The sequence below is a fragment of the Piliocolobus tephrosceles genome, chromosome 17, assembly GCF_002776525.5.
Source record: "Piliocolobus tephrosceles isolate RC106 chromosome 17, ASM277652v3, whole genome shotgun sequence".
Taxonomy (NCBI): domain Eukaryota; kingdom Metazoa; phylum Chordata; class Mammalia; order Primates; family Cercopithecidae; genus Piliocolobus; species Piliocolobus tephrosceles.
The window spans coordinates 54,745,382-54,762,440 of NC_045450.1; the positions used below are offsets into that span (position 1 = coordinate 54,745,382).

Sequence of the window (17,059 nt, forward strand, 5' to 3'; positions counted from 1 at the left end):
TGATCCTCCTGCTTCAGCCTCCCCAAATGCTGGGATTACAGGCATGAGCCACTGCACCTAGCCTCATTTTAATAGATATTTTTGCTTTCTATAAATTTCTTTCCTATTTCCCCCTCTCCCTAGCTCCTTGCAACCATCATCCCGCTTTCTCACTCAATTAGTTTGACTACTCCAGGTACCATTTAAATGGACCCACACAGGATTTTTCTTTTTGCCACTGGCTTCTTTCACTTAGCGTAGTGTCCTTGAGGTTCATCCATGTTGTAGCCTGTGTCCAAATTTCCTCCCTTTTTAAGGTTGAGTAATACTCACATGTGTGCATACACCATACTTTATCCATTCATTGACGGTGGGTTGCTTCTACCTCTTGGCTATTGTGAATAATGACGTTGTCTACCTGTGTGTGCAAATATCTCTCCTGAGGTCTTGCTTTCAGTTCTGTTTTTATTTTTTATTTTTTGAGACAGAGTCTCGCTCTGTCATGCAGGCTGGAATGCAGTGGTGCAATCTTGGCTCACTGCAACCTCTGCCTCCCGGGTTCAAGTGATTCTTCTGTCTCAGCCTCCCGAGTGGCTGGGACTACAGACTTGCACCGCCATGCCCAGCTAATTTTTTCTGTTTTTAGTAGAGATGGGGTTTTGCCATGTTGGCCAGGCTGGTCTCAAACTGACCTCAGGTGGTCCACCTGCCTCAGCCTCCTGAAGTGCTGGGATTATAGGCATGAGCCATTGCACCTGGCCAAGGCTTTTTTTTTAAAAAAAAAAAAAAAAACAAACAGTCCTGTTTTGTTTAATTACTTCACACGAACCATTGCAAAGGTGACAATGGTCAACACGGCTGCACTGAGGTGACACTGTCACATGGTCAGCCAGGCTCACTCACCAGCAGGTAGCTTCCCCAAAGCAGCATTGTGTGCTGTGATGGAAATTTGTGTCTGAGCAGAATTACAAATCACTGCATTTCCACTAAGGTGGAAGCTCGTTGAGGTCGGGGACTCTGTTTTGTCTCTAGAACGGGGCCTAACACTCAGAAAAGGATGACTGAGTACAATTCTGTAGCCCTCATGAAGGGTGAGGACAGATGTCCCATGACACCCAAGGCTCTGGCTGTCAGGGTGTAGCTGAGGATGGAGGCCAGAGCTGCGACCGTCAAAGCTTAAATACCAAGTGTCAGTGAGCAGCCCTGTCCTGGGGACCTCATCTGCGTCAGAACCGCTTTGGGGAGCATGGGTCCTGGTTGTGACTGGCCTTCCTTCAGGAGGCCTCAGTTCTTGAGAGAGGACCTTGGGTGAGGACACACCGCCTCCTGAGAAGGGCGTGCTACAAAGAGAGCTGAATTTCTATAATGAGTTGACTTAAAACCATTTGTGGAGTTTGGCCTGACTGGCACGACTGTTCTAACTGCTTTCTGCCTGCCTTGGGGGCTGTATAACTCCTCCCCTCCGCCTAAATGGTAAGGGGGTTCGGACCAAGGTTGAAGCCATGGGCAGAGCCAAGCCTGACTGTCTCAGCTATCACCCCGCATTTGTGTGGGTGCTATTTTGGTCCACGATGTGTGGTTTCAGCATCTGGGCCAACTTTTCATCACGATATGATCCCATCTTTTATGGGTTAACTGAGTTCTCCAAGAGAGGCAACTGCTGAAGAGAGGAGTTGTCTCAGATGTTGAGGCCTTCTCTTCCTTTAAGTGTCTTATTTTTAAGGTAACACAAGAGCCCAAAACTAGTAACTCCAGATTTAGGGCAAGGAGGGAATCTGGGGAGAGGGGATGTGGCATGCGTGTGTGTTGGGGGGTGGTGGCTGGCCACGGGCGGGGAGGCGGCAGTTCATGCAAAGTGGTCCCAGCTGCCCCTAGCTTAGGGCTGATCCCGCCCTGCCCTGCCCATCATTCAGGGTAAGCCGCTATCATTAGTGGTTAAGTGTTTCTGAAAGTATTCTCTCTCCACGCTGACCACATGCCCTTTCTGGGAAGGGAGGGCGGGGCCAGGGAGTAATGGGACCCACCCTGTTGTCATGCCCAGCTGCTCTGTCATGTCCCTCTGCAGCGGGACAAGGAACCCGGGGCTGGAATTGATCATGGGCAGGTCCGTTTGAGGGGTTGACAGTGTACTTTTTGCAGGTTCTGCAGCTCCCTGAGGGGTCCAGCTTGCTCCTGGGGGCAGCAGGTTCCAAATCAGAGAGGTTTTTTGTCCTAGTAAAGGGATCCTTGGCTGAAACAAACCTTCTATTAACCAATTTTCTCTCTTAAGCTCTCTGCCCTCAGCATGTACACATATGCACACACATGCACACACGCACACACACAGACATACACACACAAATATACACACACACGCGTACACACGCACCAGCTTGCTGAGGGCTGCCTGCCTTTCCCCATTTGTGCTTGTTCCACTTTTGAGGAGGAGCTGTGGTAAAATGCTTACGGTGAACATTTCTTCCCATGAAGTGGGAACTTTGAAATACTCATCTTTGAGTGAGGTGTGGTTGACAGCTTTTTTGTTGTTGTTGAGACAGAGTCTCCCTCTGTGTTGCCCAGGCTGGAGTGCAGTGGCACAATCTTGGCTCACTACAACCTCCACCTCCCAGATTCTAAGTGATTCTCCTGCCTCAGCCTCTGGAGTAGCTGGGATTATAGGTGCGTACCACCACACCTGGCTAATTTTGTATTTTTAGTAGAGATGAGGTTTCGCTATGTTGGCCAGGCTGGTCTCGAACTCCTGACCTCAGGTGATCCACCTGCCTCGGCCTCCTAAAGTACTGGGATTACAGGCATGAGCCGCTGCATCCAGCCAACAGCTTTTGATTTATGAAATTAGCTCAAGGAAAAAGTTAAGATGGAAAAAGAGAGTCCACATTGACTCTTTATTTCCACAGCTCTGTTGTGCCCTGTCTCTATTGCCATGTAGTGTTTAGGTATGAGGGACTCCAGAGTTTGCTGTGTTTCTCCATTTTTCTCCTTTTTTTTTTGTTGGAGGTTGGGGGCAAGAAAAACTTTAAAAAAAAGTTTTTTTTTTGAAACAAAGTCTCACTCTTTTGCCATGCTCTCAGGCTGAAGTGATCCTCCTGCCTTGGTCTCCCAAGTATCTGGGACCACAGGGGCATGCCACCACACCTGGATAATTTTTTTAAATTTTTGGTAGAGATGAGGTCTCCCTGTGTTGCCCAAGCTGGTCTCAAACTCCTGGGCTCAAGTAATCATCCCATCTCAGCCTCCCAAAGCATTAGGATTACAGGTGTGAGCCAGTGCACCCAGCCAAAAATTCATGTTTTTTTCCTTACTCACAAGTATACAAGCTCAATGAAGGAAGCTGGAAAAATCTAGAAGAGCACAAAAGGGCTTCTGTATTCCCAATATCCAAAGATAATGACCGTTAAGATTTTGGTTTATGTTCATCTTGTCAAATTCTGTTTCTTACTTTAGAGAAGGTAGTTGGTGAGGGTGATTCCTATCCCTCAAGGAGCCTCCTGTTGATGATCCCAACACACTGGACCGAAGACTCCCAGCAGGGTTGTTCTGCTGGGGGTGGATCCTCCCACTGGGGAACTTTCTATCATAGCTCTTAATTTCACCATTGTCCAAATGACCAGCAAAAAAATGGCCCAAGAGGAATTCAGCTTGAGTTCAGGCTTCCTGTCCCATCTTCTGACTTAAGAGCCTGGGCTCTTGACATTAAACTGCCTGGATATGAATCTTTACATCCTTTGGCTCACTTTCTGTAGAGCTTCTCTGTGTCTGTTTGCTTATCTGTAAAGTGAGGATAATGATAGTAACCCACCTTTAGGGTTCCCATGTTAAATGAGAAAATATATGTAACGTGCATAGCACACACAGTGCCTGGAACATAATGTTAGAGTTCAGTGAATATTATGTACTTCTATAGCCATTATTGTTACCTTTATTTATTGACCTCTTTTTTTTTTTTTTTTTGAGACACTCTCTCACTCACCCTGTCACCCAGGCTGGAGTGCAGTGATGTGATCTTAGCTCCCTGAAAGCTCTACCTTCTGGGCTCAACTGATCCTCCTACTTCAGCCTCCTGAGTACCTGGGACTACAGGCATGCACCAGTAGTGCAGCTAATTTTGTTTATTTTTTGTAGAGGTAGGGTCTCATTATGTTGCCCAGGCTGGTCTCAAACTCCTGGGCTCAAGTGATCCTCCCGCCTTGGCGTCCCAAAGTGTTGGGATAACAGGCGTGAGCCACTGTGCCCAACCACCTTTATTGGTGAGAGTAGTCTTATCGCCCCATGTTGCGTGGTACAAATTGTCTCTGGGCCTCTGTTTCTCTGCCTGGAGAGGGGTGATCTTTTCTTCACTGGATGGTGTTTGAACCATCTCACAGTTGCAAAGTAGTAGATGCTTACCAAGTAGTAGAAGAGCCTCCTTTGGTGAAACAGATGAACCGAAAGACAGGGAGGCTTAGACATTTTCACTGAGTGGGCAAAGTCAAGCTACAGAAAGAACTTGAGAGCGCATGCTGCCTGTTGCCTTGTGTTCTCTGAAGATGACTGATAGGTTTTCTGCTGCTAAATCCCCTAGTTTTCTTTGTGATTTGGGTCCATTTCTGTATTACTTCTCATTTATTTGGATGGATTGTTGAGTCATCTTTTCTAGATAAAACATATCTAGGCCAGGCACAGTGGCTTATACCTGTAATCTCAGCACTTTGGGAGGCTGAGGTGGGAGGATCGTTTGAGCTCAGGAGTTCGAGACCAGCCTTGGCAACACAGCAAGACCCCCATCTCCCCAAAAATAAAAAAATGAGCCGGGCGTGGTGCTATGCGCCTGTAGTCCAGCTCCTGGGGAGGCTGAGGTGGGAGGATCACTTGAGCCCAGGAGTTTGAGGCTGCAATGAGCTATGATCGCACCACTCGAGCCTGGGCAGCAGAGTGTGACCCTGTCTCTAAACAAACTAACAAGTGAGCGACAACAACAAAAAGTGTCACCATACGCATTGACTAAAAGTTGTTTAATGCCCCTTGACTTTTATTGCCAAGGGAATTATCTTTCTAGCTATAGAGAAAATTGCTTTGGATAAAAGCTCTTCTTGCCTAAGGGGGAAATTTTCATCTGAGCCTGTCAGTGATTCTTGTTTATTTGTACCATTTGAGCCCAATAAAAATAATGTGATGGTTACAGGATATTTTGCCAATTATTTCTGATGCAGGGGCAATTCACTTTGGATTTGTTTACTTGAAGTGGAAAAGTTTACGCAAAGTTACCCTCTGAGCTTTTACCAAAAAGGAAACTTCCCTGGGTCTCTCTGCTTGGAACCAGCTTCTGTTGAATCCAAAACTAGAGGGGCTATTAAAGGTCTTGTTTCCAATAAATGGCAGGAGAAGGGAATATGATGACTTAGGCAGGAAACACTTCTGTCCTTTTCAGTGACTTATGTCTGTCTGCTTTCTACTTTGAACCCCCAGGACGCACAGACATTCAGGTGCTGCAGCCAGAACAACCCCAGCAACTGGCGAGCAAAGCCCAGGTGCTCGGAGCCGGCACCGCCAGCCCGTCAAGAACTCAGGCCACAGTGGCTTGGCCAATGGCACAGGTGAGTGATGGCACTGCACGCCAGCCTGCACTGAAGCCGTGGGCTCTCACCCGTTCTAACGTGGACATGGGATCCTGCCCACTGTGTCAGAATAGAGGGTGGGCATCAGAAGGCTCTAGGACTAAACTGGATTTGAATCCATCAGTCTTTCTGCTGACCCATCTTCTTCTATCTCTGCCATATTCTGTATAGCCATGGTTGTTCTCCATATGACTGCGCTTTTCTAAAATACTCATTTGCACAGAAATAAAAAGTCCTGTCTTTCTATTCATTTCTTTTTCTTTTTCTTTTTTTGAGATGGAGTCTCTGTCTCCCAGGCTGGAGTGCAGTGGCATGCTGCAAGCTCCGCCTCCTGGGTTCACACTATTCTCCTGCCTTAGCCTCCCGAGTAGCTAGGACTCCAGACACCCGCTGCCATGCCTGGCTAATTTTTTGTATTTTTAGTGGAGATGGGGTTTTACCATGTTAGCCAGGATGATCTCTATCTCCTGATCTCTTGATCCACCCGCCTCGGCCTCCCTAAGTGCTGGGATTACAGGCGTGAGCCACCACGCCTGGCCTTTCTATTCATTTCTCGTCAGCATTGGATTTCATGTTGGGGAGGCTATCTCATTTATACATGGCATATTTTTTATTTCCTTCACGTAAGGGAATTATCAGACTAAGAAAATATAGGACTAAGTATTGTTGCTAAGAGCTGAGTCAGATGATGGTACCACCAGTGAATGGGTTGGGATGCTGACTAGGGCAAAGCCAGGTAACTACTTGGGGGTGTGCTGGGGCCATCCCGACGGGGGCCCCATTTGAGAGGAGACAGTCCCGTCCACGTGCACACAGAGCTTCCCCACACTTGGCTCTGCTTCCCCGTAAGTGAGACGGGAAGGACCTATTTCAGAACAACTCATTTTCCGTCCTGCTCTCCCTCTCTCTCATCAGGACAGAGAGAAAAAAGAAAAAGAAAAAACAAACCCATTCATTTCTCTAAACTTCTCAAAGACTGTCAAATCTTTAGTGACAGCTGGTCGTTTGGTAGTTTGTCTTCATTTGGGGCAGTTGGGCAGGGATGTAGACGTTTCGCTTCCATGAACTGTAGGTAGAGGAATGCTGGCGTTGAAACTGGTAGGTGACGCTGAGATAGTTTTCTAATGCTCGTGACGGCAGAGGTGTGGCGTGAAGGCCAGAAGACTCAGAGCAGCGTGGCTCTTCATGGAAGTGTTGTTGTGGCATTGTTAAGTGACCTCTGTGTGACAAACTTACTGAGTGGAAGAAATTGATTTGAGTTCCTTTGTAATACCCTTCAGTTCTCTGGCAGCACCATATGGGGGCTTCAGAGTCCCTGTGGCTGCTACTGTTGCCTGGATACCCTGTCGTCTTCAGTGGACCACAAGATGGAGTGGTCTGTGTCCTACAAAGCGCACTGTGAGTGCAGTGGCCTGACCTCCTCCCTGAACTTTGGGACCTGCCTGAAGGCCTTGAGTGAACTGACTAGCTCACCCTGAGCCTTGGGGAAGAGGAGGAGCTGCAGATAGGGAGTCCTGGGGCTGCCATCTCAGCCGCCTGGTGCCCCTGGACCACCCACTGTATCCTCGTGCTGGAACATCCAGTGGTAGCTGAGCCTGGCCTTCCTGTCTGTGTGAAGGCGACAGCAAAGTGATGGCCGTGAACCATGGTGTAGAGAACCATAGGCAGCTCTGCGAGCATTTTTCTCTTAGAAAACTCAGTGGCTGTGGAGGAGGGCAATGTTTACAAATGGGGACGGGGGACTGGCTTTTAGGAACCAACTGATTCCCAGGTGCCATGGCGGAGCTACCAGTGGCTTTGTTCTGCCAGAGGCCTGTGTTATTGGGATCATGGTTTCCTGCAGCTACTTCTACTTTTCCTATAAAAACTATTGGTGAATTGACTTTCTTTGGTGATAGTCCTTGAGTCACTCTTAGACATTTCAATAGAGCTGTATTTCCCCTACTTTTATTTTTAGGTACCATTACTTATTGTCCTTATCTCTAGGAACATTATGTTCTAGCAGACAAGGCAGGTGCCAGCTGTGTCTTCAAAAGTTGAGTGTCTCTAACCTCGGACTGCCTTGGAAATATTTCATGGTGGTGTCTCTCAAAGCCCAAACCTGTTCCTAAGATCTGTCTCTGAAGGGCAGTTGTATTTTAGGGATTTCTGCCCACTCCAGTGCTGAGGCCTTGATGTCCATCTCTCCCCTTTCTGCTGTGATGTTGTTTCACCTTTACCTCATAGGCAGCCTGTACTTGATATAACGTCTGCCCCAAGGGTACAGAACTGTGTCACGTTTGCCGTGGGGAGCAGGCAGAAGCTCCTCTCTTCAGCAGCGCAGGACCAGAGGGGTTTTGAGGGTGTGAATGAGGACATCTTCATCCCTCAGTCTGCTGCTGTGAGAACTCTGAGGATCGGTTCCAAGGTGGTGGTGGTGGGGAGCTCTGCCTCCTGGAAGAGTCTCCACAGACTTGCGAGATTTATTTAGCAGCCTTTTTTGGCTGCACGCTGCAGTTATGCATGAAAAAGAAATTTGGGGCCAAACTGGAGCTGGATTCCAGGTGGTTTTTTTATGTTGTCACAACGATAAAGTATCCATTTTTATAAAACAAGAGTGAATGGCAGCCTGTCTGTGTAAATATTATATTTCTAAGTTCCGAAAGTGGTGGAATCAAGAAATAGACTAATGGCATAGCCCTTCATAGAGACTTGTATGGAATGATTTACTTGCTAATTCTTTATTGAAGACTTTACCCCCAAATTTACGTATTTTACTTCTTCCCTAAATGTAATTTCCATACACATCAGTCAGAAGTTGCATCAGCTTTCCGGGCGCGGTGGCTCAAGCCTGTAATCCCAGCACTTTGGGAGGCCAAGGCGGGCGGATCACGAGGTCAGGAGATCGAGACCATCCTGGCTAACATAGTGAAACCCCGTCTCTACTAAAAAATACAAAAAAAATTAGCCGGGTGTGGTGGCGGGCGCCTGTAGTCCCAGCTACTTGGGAGGCTGAGGCAGGAGAATGGCGTGAACCTGGGAGGTGGAGCTTGCAGTGAGCCGAGATCCGGCCACTGCACTCCAGCCTGGGCAACAGAGCGAGACTCTGTCTCAAAAAAAAAAAAAAAAAAAAAAGAAGTTGCATCAGCTGTGGTCAGGTTCCGGTTCTTCATCTTTAATGTGTTTAAGGCCCAGTGACTTGCTGGGTCTTAGTTTTCTCATTTATAAAATTAGGGCAAAAGTTGGGCGTGGTGACATGCATCTGTAGTCCCAGCTACTCAGGAGGCTGAGCCAGGAGGATCATTTGAGCCTAGGAGGCAGATGTTGCTGTGAACTGAGATGGCACGACTACACTCCAGCCTGGGTGACAGAGTGAGACCCTGTCTCAAAGAAAAAAAAATTACAGCAAAAGTATATATCTCATAAGTTGTTATCAGGAATACATTATAGACATAGCTTCAAGATATTACGGGTTTGCTTCCAGACTACCACAATAAAGCAAATATCACAAAAAAGCAAGTCACATGAATTTTTTGGTTTCCCAGTGCATAGAAAAGTTACCTTTACACTATACTGTGGTCCATAAAGGGTACAACAGCATTATGTCTAAAAAATGCATATACCTTAATTAAAAAATACTTTATTGCTAAAAATGCTACCAATTATGTGAGCCTTTAGCCAGTGGAAATCTCTTCGCTGGTGGAAGGTCTCACCTCGATGTTGATGGCTGCTGACTGATCAGGGTAGTGGTAGCTGAAGGTCAGGGTGGCTGTGACAATTTCTTAAAATAAGACAACATGAAGTTTGCCGCATCAGTTGACACTCCTTTTCATCAAAGATTTCTCTGTAGCACGCAACGCTGTTTGATAGCATTTTACCAACAGTAGAAAATCTTTCAAAATTGGAGTCAATTCTCTCAAACTTTGCCACTGCTTTATCAACTAAGTATACGGAATATTCTAAATCCTTGTTGTCATTTCAACAGTGTTCACAGCATCTTCATTAGAAGTCGATTCCATCTCAAGAAACTGCTTTCTTTGCTCATCCATAAGACACAACTCCTAATCCATTCCAGTCTTCTCATAAGATTGAAGCAGTTTAGTAGCATCTTCAGGCCCACTTCTTATTCTAGCTCTCTTGCTGTTTCCGCCACACCTGCATTTCCTTCCTCCCCTGAAATCTTGAACCCCTCAAAGCCATCTATCAGGGTTTAAATGGGCTTCTTCCAAACTCCTGTTGTGTTGATATGTTGACCTCCTCCAATGAATCACAAATGTTCTTAATGGCATCTAGAATGGTGAGTCCTTTTTAGTTTTTATTTTTTTTAATTTTTTTATTTTTTTTGAGATGGAGTTTTGCTCTTGTTGCCCAGGCTGGCGTGCAATGGCATGATCTCAGCTCACTGCGGCAACCTCCGCCTCCTGGGTTAAAGCGATTCTCCTACCTCAGTCCCAGGAGTAGCTGGGATTATAGGCATGTACCACCACACCCAGCTAATTTTTGTATTTTCAGTAGAGATGGGGTTTCATCAGGTGGGCCAGGCTGGTCTTGAACTCCTGACCTCAGGTGATCTGCCTGCCATAGTCTCCCAAAGTGCTGGGATTGTAGGCCTGAGTCTTTAGGAGGTTTTTAATGGATTTTTGCCCACATCCATCAGAGGAATCATGATCTATGGCAGTTACAGCCTTATAAAATGTATTTGTGGGGTTTTTTTGGTTTTTTTTTTTTCATTTTCTGTTTTTGAGATGGAGTCTCGCTCTGTTGCCCAGGCTGGAATGCTGTGGCATGATCATGGCTCAGTGTAACCTCTACCTCCCGAGTTCAAGTGATTCTTGTGCCTCAGCCTCCAAAGTAGCTGGGATTATAGGCATCTGCCACCACATCCGGCTAATTTTTGTGTTTTAGAGACAAGATGTCATCATGTTGGCCAGGCTGGTCTCAAACTCCTGACCTCAAGTGATCCACTTATCTCGGCCTCCCAAAGTGCTGAGATTATAGGCGTGAGCCCCTGTGCCCAGCCATAAAATGTGTTTCTTAAATAGTAAGACTTGAAAGACAAGATGACTCCTTGATCCATGGGCTACAGAATGGATGTTGTGTTAGCAGGCATGAAAACAATGTTAATCTCCTTGTATATCTCCATCAGAGCTCTTGGGTAACCCGGTGCATTATCCACGAGCAGTAATATGTTGAAAGGAATCTTTTCTCCTGAGCAGTACATCTCAACAGTGGGCTTAAAATATTCAGTAAACCATGCTGCAAACAGATGTGCTGTGATCCAGGCTTTGTTGCTCCATTTATAAAACACAAACAGAGTAGATGTAGCATAACTTATAAGGGCCCTAGGATTTTCAGAATGTTAAGTGAACATTGGCTTCAACTTAAAATCACCAGCGACATTAGCTTCTAAGAAGAGAGACAGCCTGTCCTTTGAAGCTTTGAAGGAATTAACTTCCCTTTAGCTATGAATGTCCAAGATGGCATCATCTTGCAATAGGCGGCTATTTTGTCTACATTGAAAATCTGTTGTTTAGTGTAGCCAACCCCATCAATGATCTTAGCTAGATCTTCTGGATAACTTGCTGCAGATTCTTCATCAGCATTTTCTTCATTTGCACTTTTATGTTCTTTTTGAGGTTTCTTTTCTTAAACTTCATGAACTAATCTCTGCTATCTTCCAATTTTTCTTCTGCAACTTCCTTGCCTCTCTCAGCCTTCACAGAATTGAAGAAAGTTAGGGTCTTGCTCCAGATTAGGCTTTGGCTTAAGAGAATGTTGAGGCTGGTTTGATCTTCTTTTCTTGGTAAGGCTGTTTTACTTTCTTATCACTCAAGTGTTCACCAGAGTAGCGCTTTTAATTTCCTTCAGGAACTTCTCCTTTGCATTCACAACTTGGCTAACTGGCACAGAAGTTTCAGCTTTGGCCTGTCTTGGCTTTCAACCCACCTTCCTTATCACTAAATGTAATAATTTCTAGTATTGATTTACAGCGAGAGACATGTGACTCTTCCTTTCACTTGAACACTTAGAGGCCATTGTAGGGTATGAGGAGAGAGAGAGAGAGCAGCCAGTCGGAGGAGCAGTCAGAACACACACAATATTTATTAGTAAATTTGCTATTTATTTATTTATTTATTGAGACAAAATCTCATGCTGTCGCCCAGGCTGGAGTGCAATGGCGTGATCTCGGCTCACTGCAACCTCCGCCTCCTGGGTTCAAGCGATTCTCCTGCCTCAGCACCCCCCAGTAGCTGGGATTATAGGCGCGTGCCACCGTGCCCTCCTAATTTTTGAATTTTTAATAGAACTAGGGTTTTACCGTGTTGGCCAGGCTGATCTCGAACTCCTGACCTCAGGTGATCCACCTGCCTCAGCCTCCCAAAGTGTTGGGATTACAGGTGTGAGCCACCGCGCCCGGCCCAAATTTGCTATTCTATATGGATGCGGTTTGTGGCACTGCAAAACAGTGGCAGTAGTAACATATCAAAGATCACTGGTCACAGATCTCCATGACAGATATAAATAACAACTACGAAAAATTTTAAGTTGGAAACGTTGACATATTGTGAGAATTACCAAAATGTGACACAGAAACATGAAGGGAGTTTATGCTGTTGGAAAAATGATGTTGAGAAATAGACTTGCTGGATGTCAGGTTGCCACAAGCCTTCAGTTTGTAAAAAATCACATAGTTCAAGTCAACAAAACAAGGTATGCCTGTATATAAAACATGCAGAGTGCTTGGCAGGGTGCCTGGCACAGAGCTTTTATCTTTATGAGTAATTTCATGGAGTTTTAATTAGACAACATGAATATGTGTGTGTGTGTGTGTGTGTGTATATATATATATATATATTTTTTTTTTTTTTTCACTTCATTTTTCTTTTTTAAAATTTTCCTGTAGAAATGGGGGTCTCACTTTGTTGCCCAGGCCGGTCTCAAACTCCTGGCTTGGATCGATCCTCTTGTCTCGGCCTTCCAAAGTGTTGGGATTGCAGACATGAGCCACTGCCCAGCCTGTTTTTATACATGGTTTCATGCATCTATGTGCTCTTCTTCTTTGCTTTTTAAAAGTGACCTCATACTATTTCGCAGTTAATATTCCGTAATTCATCTAACCATTCCTTAATTCTTGTGTATTTCCCTGTTGCAAAACAAAATTCTGCTGTAAATACCTGCATACAGCTTTGTTTCTTCTTGAGTGAAATTCTTAAGTCAAAATATGTGAATTTTAAAAAATGAGCTCTAGTGCGTATGAGCAGACTGTCTTTCTAAGAGGATTAATCATATATCCAAAGTAGTCCAAAATGTTCATAAAGTGTTATGTGAGGTTTATTTTTTCTGCAACCTTATGAATATTGGTTTATAATTTTTTGCTAATAGTATTAAGTGCCACCTCATTAGTTAAAATGTTTAACCTTGTTGCATTTCCTCATTTACTACTTAAGTGTTTCTTTTTTACTGTATCTCTTTTCATAGTATTTGATCATTTGTCCTTCAAAGATTTAGAAGTTTATTTTAGAGGTTTATATAAGCTCTTAATATATTCTAGGTACAATTTTTAAAAATTGTAGTAAAAAACACACAACACGAAATTTACCATTTAAACCATTTTTAGGTGTGTAATTTGGTGGCATTAAGTACAATCACAATGTTGGGTAACTGTCACCACCAGTGTCCATTTCCAGAACTTTTTCATCATCCCAATGGATTCTCTGTATCCATTAAACAATAACATTTCCCCCCAACCTGCCTACCCTTCTCCCGCAGTCCATGGTGACCCCTAATCTCCTGTCTGTTTCTGCATTTTCTTATTCTAGATACCTCATATAAGTGGACTAACGTGTCCTTTTATGTCTGGCTTATTTCACTTAGCGTGGTGTTTTCAAGATTCATCCATGTTGTAGCATGTATCAGAATTTCCTTCCTCTTTAAGGCTGAATAATATTTGATTGTGTATACATACCATATTTTGTTTCTCCATTCATCTGTAGATGAACATTTGGATCATTTCCACCTTTTGGCTATTGGAATAATGCAGCTGAGAACCTGGCTGTACAAGTATCTGAGCCCAAGCTTTCAGTTCTTTTGGTTGTATACCTAGGAGTGGAATTACTATGGTAATTCTATATTTAACATGTCATGCCCATTAGGATGGGCATGACATGTGAAGCTGCAAGTTTTATCTGTTATATTTATGATTATAAATTTTCTCATATCACTGTTTTGCATTTTATCTTATTTCCGTGAGTATTGCAGACAAGGATTCAAGAATTTTAAAAATAATTAGGCCAGTGCAGTTAAAAAATGTGTATAATTTCACTTTTTGCGTCAATAATGTAAAAGTTCTTGTCTATAAAATAAGATACTTTTTTTTTTCTTTATAGCCACATTGGATCTGCAGAGATAAATACTTTCTTCTGTTTTCACTTGCTTTCTTCATGATGTTATGTTATCAAAATAAATATCCCATTGGAGTTTATAGTGATATATGTATCACTATAATATATAACTATAAATATATATTTATACATAGCATATATTATATAGACATGTACATATATACAATGAGGACTGGGTCTAAATTATTTTCTATACTGGGATCCTATTATCCCAGAGACATTAAGTAAATCGTGTCATTTTTTACTGTGATTTTATTTAGTGTTGATCACTTTTCACATTCTTACATACGGTGAGAATTTGTTTCTTGTTTTGAGTAAGTCCCGTATGATTTTTATTACTGAGGTGTTATCGTATTTTCTTTAATGTCTGGAAGAGCTAGTTTTGCCTTTTTTTTTCCCTCCATGATGTTCTTTGATCGTTCATACATTTTCAAAACGAATTTCAGACTTTGAATTCTTTGAAGCACAGTGGGATGTAAGTAGGAATCGTGTTCATCTGTATATAAACCGAGGAAGGATTTTACCTTCCCATCAATCAGGTAACCCAGTATGGCTTTGTCCATTTTTAAGTTTTGCTCCTTTTTCCCCCATGTAATATAACTGCTTTTCTTTATATGAAAATGAGCTTCAGTCATCCCATGCCGTGCTAATTACGAAATCTTGGTCCGGTTTTGGTTGCTCTCGTGAAGAGCTGACTTGATCAGCTGCCTTGGCAGTGCAGTTGCTTGTGTTTCATGGGTGAAAGACACCAACTGCTTTACCGTGGCCCACACGTTATGAGCTGATCTTCAGTAGAAAGAGCTTCTGTTGTTATTGGTGCTGGCTTTCTACGTGCTCGAGTGCAGGGCCGAAAAATCCTGAGTGTCCACCACGAACTTGTGATATACCATACACACCTAAGCATCTTGGAACACACAGTGGGCTGGCAGTGTCTCTAGGATTAAGCAAAAGAATTTCCAATTCCTGATCTTTTTTTTGGCCGTGACTAGAGTGTGTCTCAGTCCTGAATGAATATGTGATTCATAAAGTTAGAATGTTTAACCAACATCACAGAGGGAACCTTGTGAAATACCCAGGGTTATAGAAAGCAGAGGCCATGCAACTGCCATCTTACTGCTTACCATTTGGTACCCCCACTTTCCCTCCTTGGTACCCCACTTTCCCTCCCATTTGGGAAACATCGAAGCCATCTTCGCTCCCCACGCCCACTGTTTTTACTTCGTGGTGTTCTGGTTTGAGTACTGGTTCTGCTACTTGCTGACTGCACGCACTTCTCTGAGTGGTCCCTCTGTGAGCCTCAGTTTTTTCTGCAGTGAAATGGGAATAATAATATCTTCCTCATAAGGGCATTGGGAGGATCAGTGAGCTAATAAAAGTGAACTTGCTAAAGGCAATGCAGGATCCTGGGTTGGATCTTGGAACAGAAAGAAAACATTAGTGCAAAAGCTGGTGAAATCCAAATAAAGTCTGAACTTTAGTTAATAGTAGTATACTAATTATTATTTTAGCGTTGGCAAATATGCCATGATTCTATAAGACAGTATTATTAAGGGAAAGTGGTTGAAGGGCATACTATCTTTTCAGATTTTCTGAAAATAATATCCAACTTAGTGCAAAATAAAACAAAAAGTACCTGTTTGTGTGTGCGTTTTTTTTTAGAGGGAGTCTCGCTCTGTCACCCAGGCTGGAGTACGGGAGTACAATGGCGTGCTCTCAGCTCACTGCAACCTCCCCATTCCCTGGCTCAAGCGATTCTCCTGCCTCAGCCTCCCGAGTAGTGGGGACTATAGGCACGTGCCACCATACCCAGCTAATTTTTTGTATTTTTAATAGAGACAGGGTTTTGCCATGTTGTCCAGGCTGGTCTTGAACTCCTGACCTTAAGTGATCCCCCTGCCTCTGCCTCCCAAAGTGCTGGGATTATAGGGGTGAACCACTGTGTCCAACCTAATTTTTGTAGAGATGGGGTTTTGCCATGTTGACCAAGCTGGTCTCGAACTCCTGGCCTCAAATGATCCGCCTGCCTTGGCCTCCCAAAGTACTGGGATTACGGTTGTGAGCCATTGTGCCTGGCTTAATTTTTGTATTTTTAGTAGAGACAGGGTTTCACCATGTTGGCCACGCTGGTCTCGAACTTCTGACTTCAGGTGATCCGCCTGCCTCAGCCTCCCAAAGTGCTGGGATTACAGACGTGAGCCACTGTGCCCGGCCAAAAGAACCTGTTTTGTAAATGATAGTGTTATACAAATGTCAGGTGGTTTTATTTTGAATATCTTTCTTTTATTTTTTACTTTTTAATTTTTAAAATTTTTATTATTTATGTATTTATGTATTTATGTATTTATTTATTTTTTCCGAGATGGAGTCTTGCCTGTCACCCAGGCTGGAGTGTAGTGGCGTGATCTCAGCTCACTGGATCCTCCGCCTCCTAGGTTCAAGCAATTCTCCTGCCTCAGCCTCCCAAGTAGCGGGGATTACAGGTGCCCACCACCACACCTGGCTAATTTTTGTATTTTTAGTAGAGATGGGGTTTCACCATGTTGGCCAGGCTGGTCTCGAACTCCTGATCTCGTGATCTGCCTGGCTCGGCCTCCCAATAGTTTTTAATTTTTTTTTTTTTTTGTATTTTTTTTCTTTTCTTTTCCCTTTAAGACTCTTCTATCCAATCAAATATCTTTCCTTTGCTAGATTATTGGGGTTATTGAACAAGTATTTCTTGAACAAATATTTAGCAAATGTTAAGCACTACAGACAATGGGAAGCAATACAAGAGAGGGTCTCTGCCCTATGATCTCGTTCCGGAAAAGTTGAAATCACACCTCAGCAAAGTCAAAACAGCACATGTCACAGGGGCTTGTGTGGCTGAGGAGCCGAGGCCATGGGTACTGTGGGCTTCACAGTGTGGAATGCTCTCCCTGGGCTGCAGGGGTGGGGAGGGCGTCCAGGGAAGATGGCTGATATGGGCAAAGAGACGAAGCAAGAACACAGGAGACAGAAAGTAGAAGTAGTGAAAAATGCGGGAAACAAATCTGCCCTGGCTCTCAAGATGGGTGCAGTCCTTTTGGGGAGATGCGGGTGTACCTCAAATAATTAGGATTAAAAGTT

The 17,059-nt window shown here is 44.0% G+C and overlaps 1 protein-coding gene across 1 annotated transcript in view; it reads left to right on the forward strand.

Annotated features, from left to right (window-relative positions):
• WWP2 (WW domain containing E3 ubiquitin protein ligase 2) overlaps nucleotides 1–17,059 on the forward strand; it is a 153,203-nt gene that overhangs the window by 76,904 nt on the left and 59,240 nt on the right. Inside the window, exon 6 of the mRNA XM_023210309.2 lies at nucleotides 5,425–5,552. Within this exon, the coding sequence (XP_023066077.1) occupies nucleotides 5,425–5,552 (128 nt within the window). The remainder of the gene's footprint in view (nucleotides 1–5,424; nucleotides 5,553–17,059) is intronic.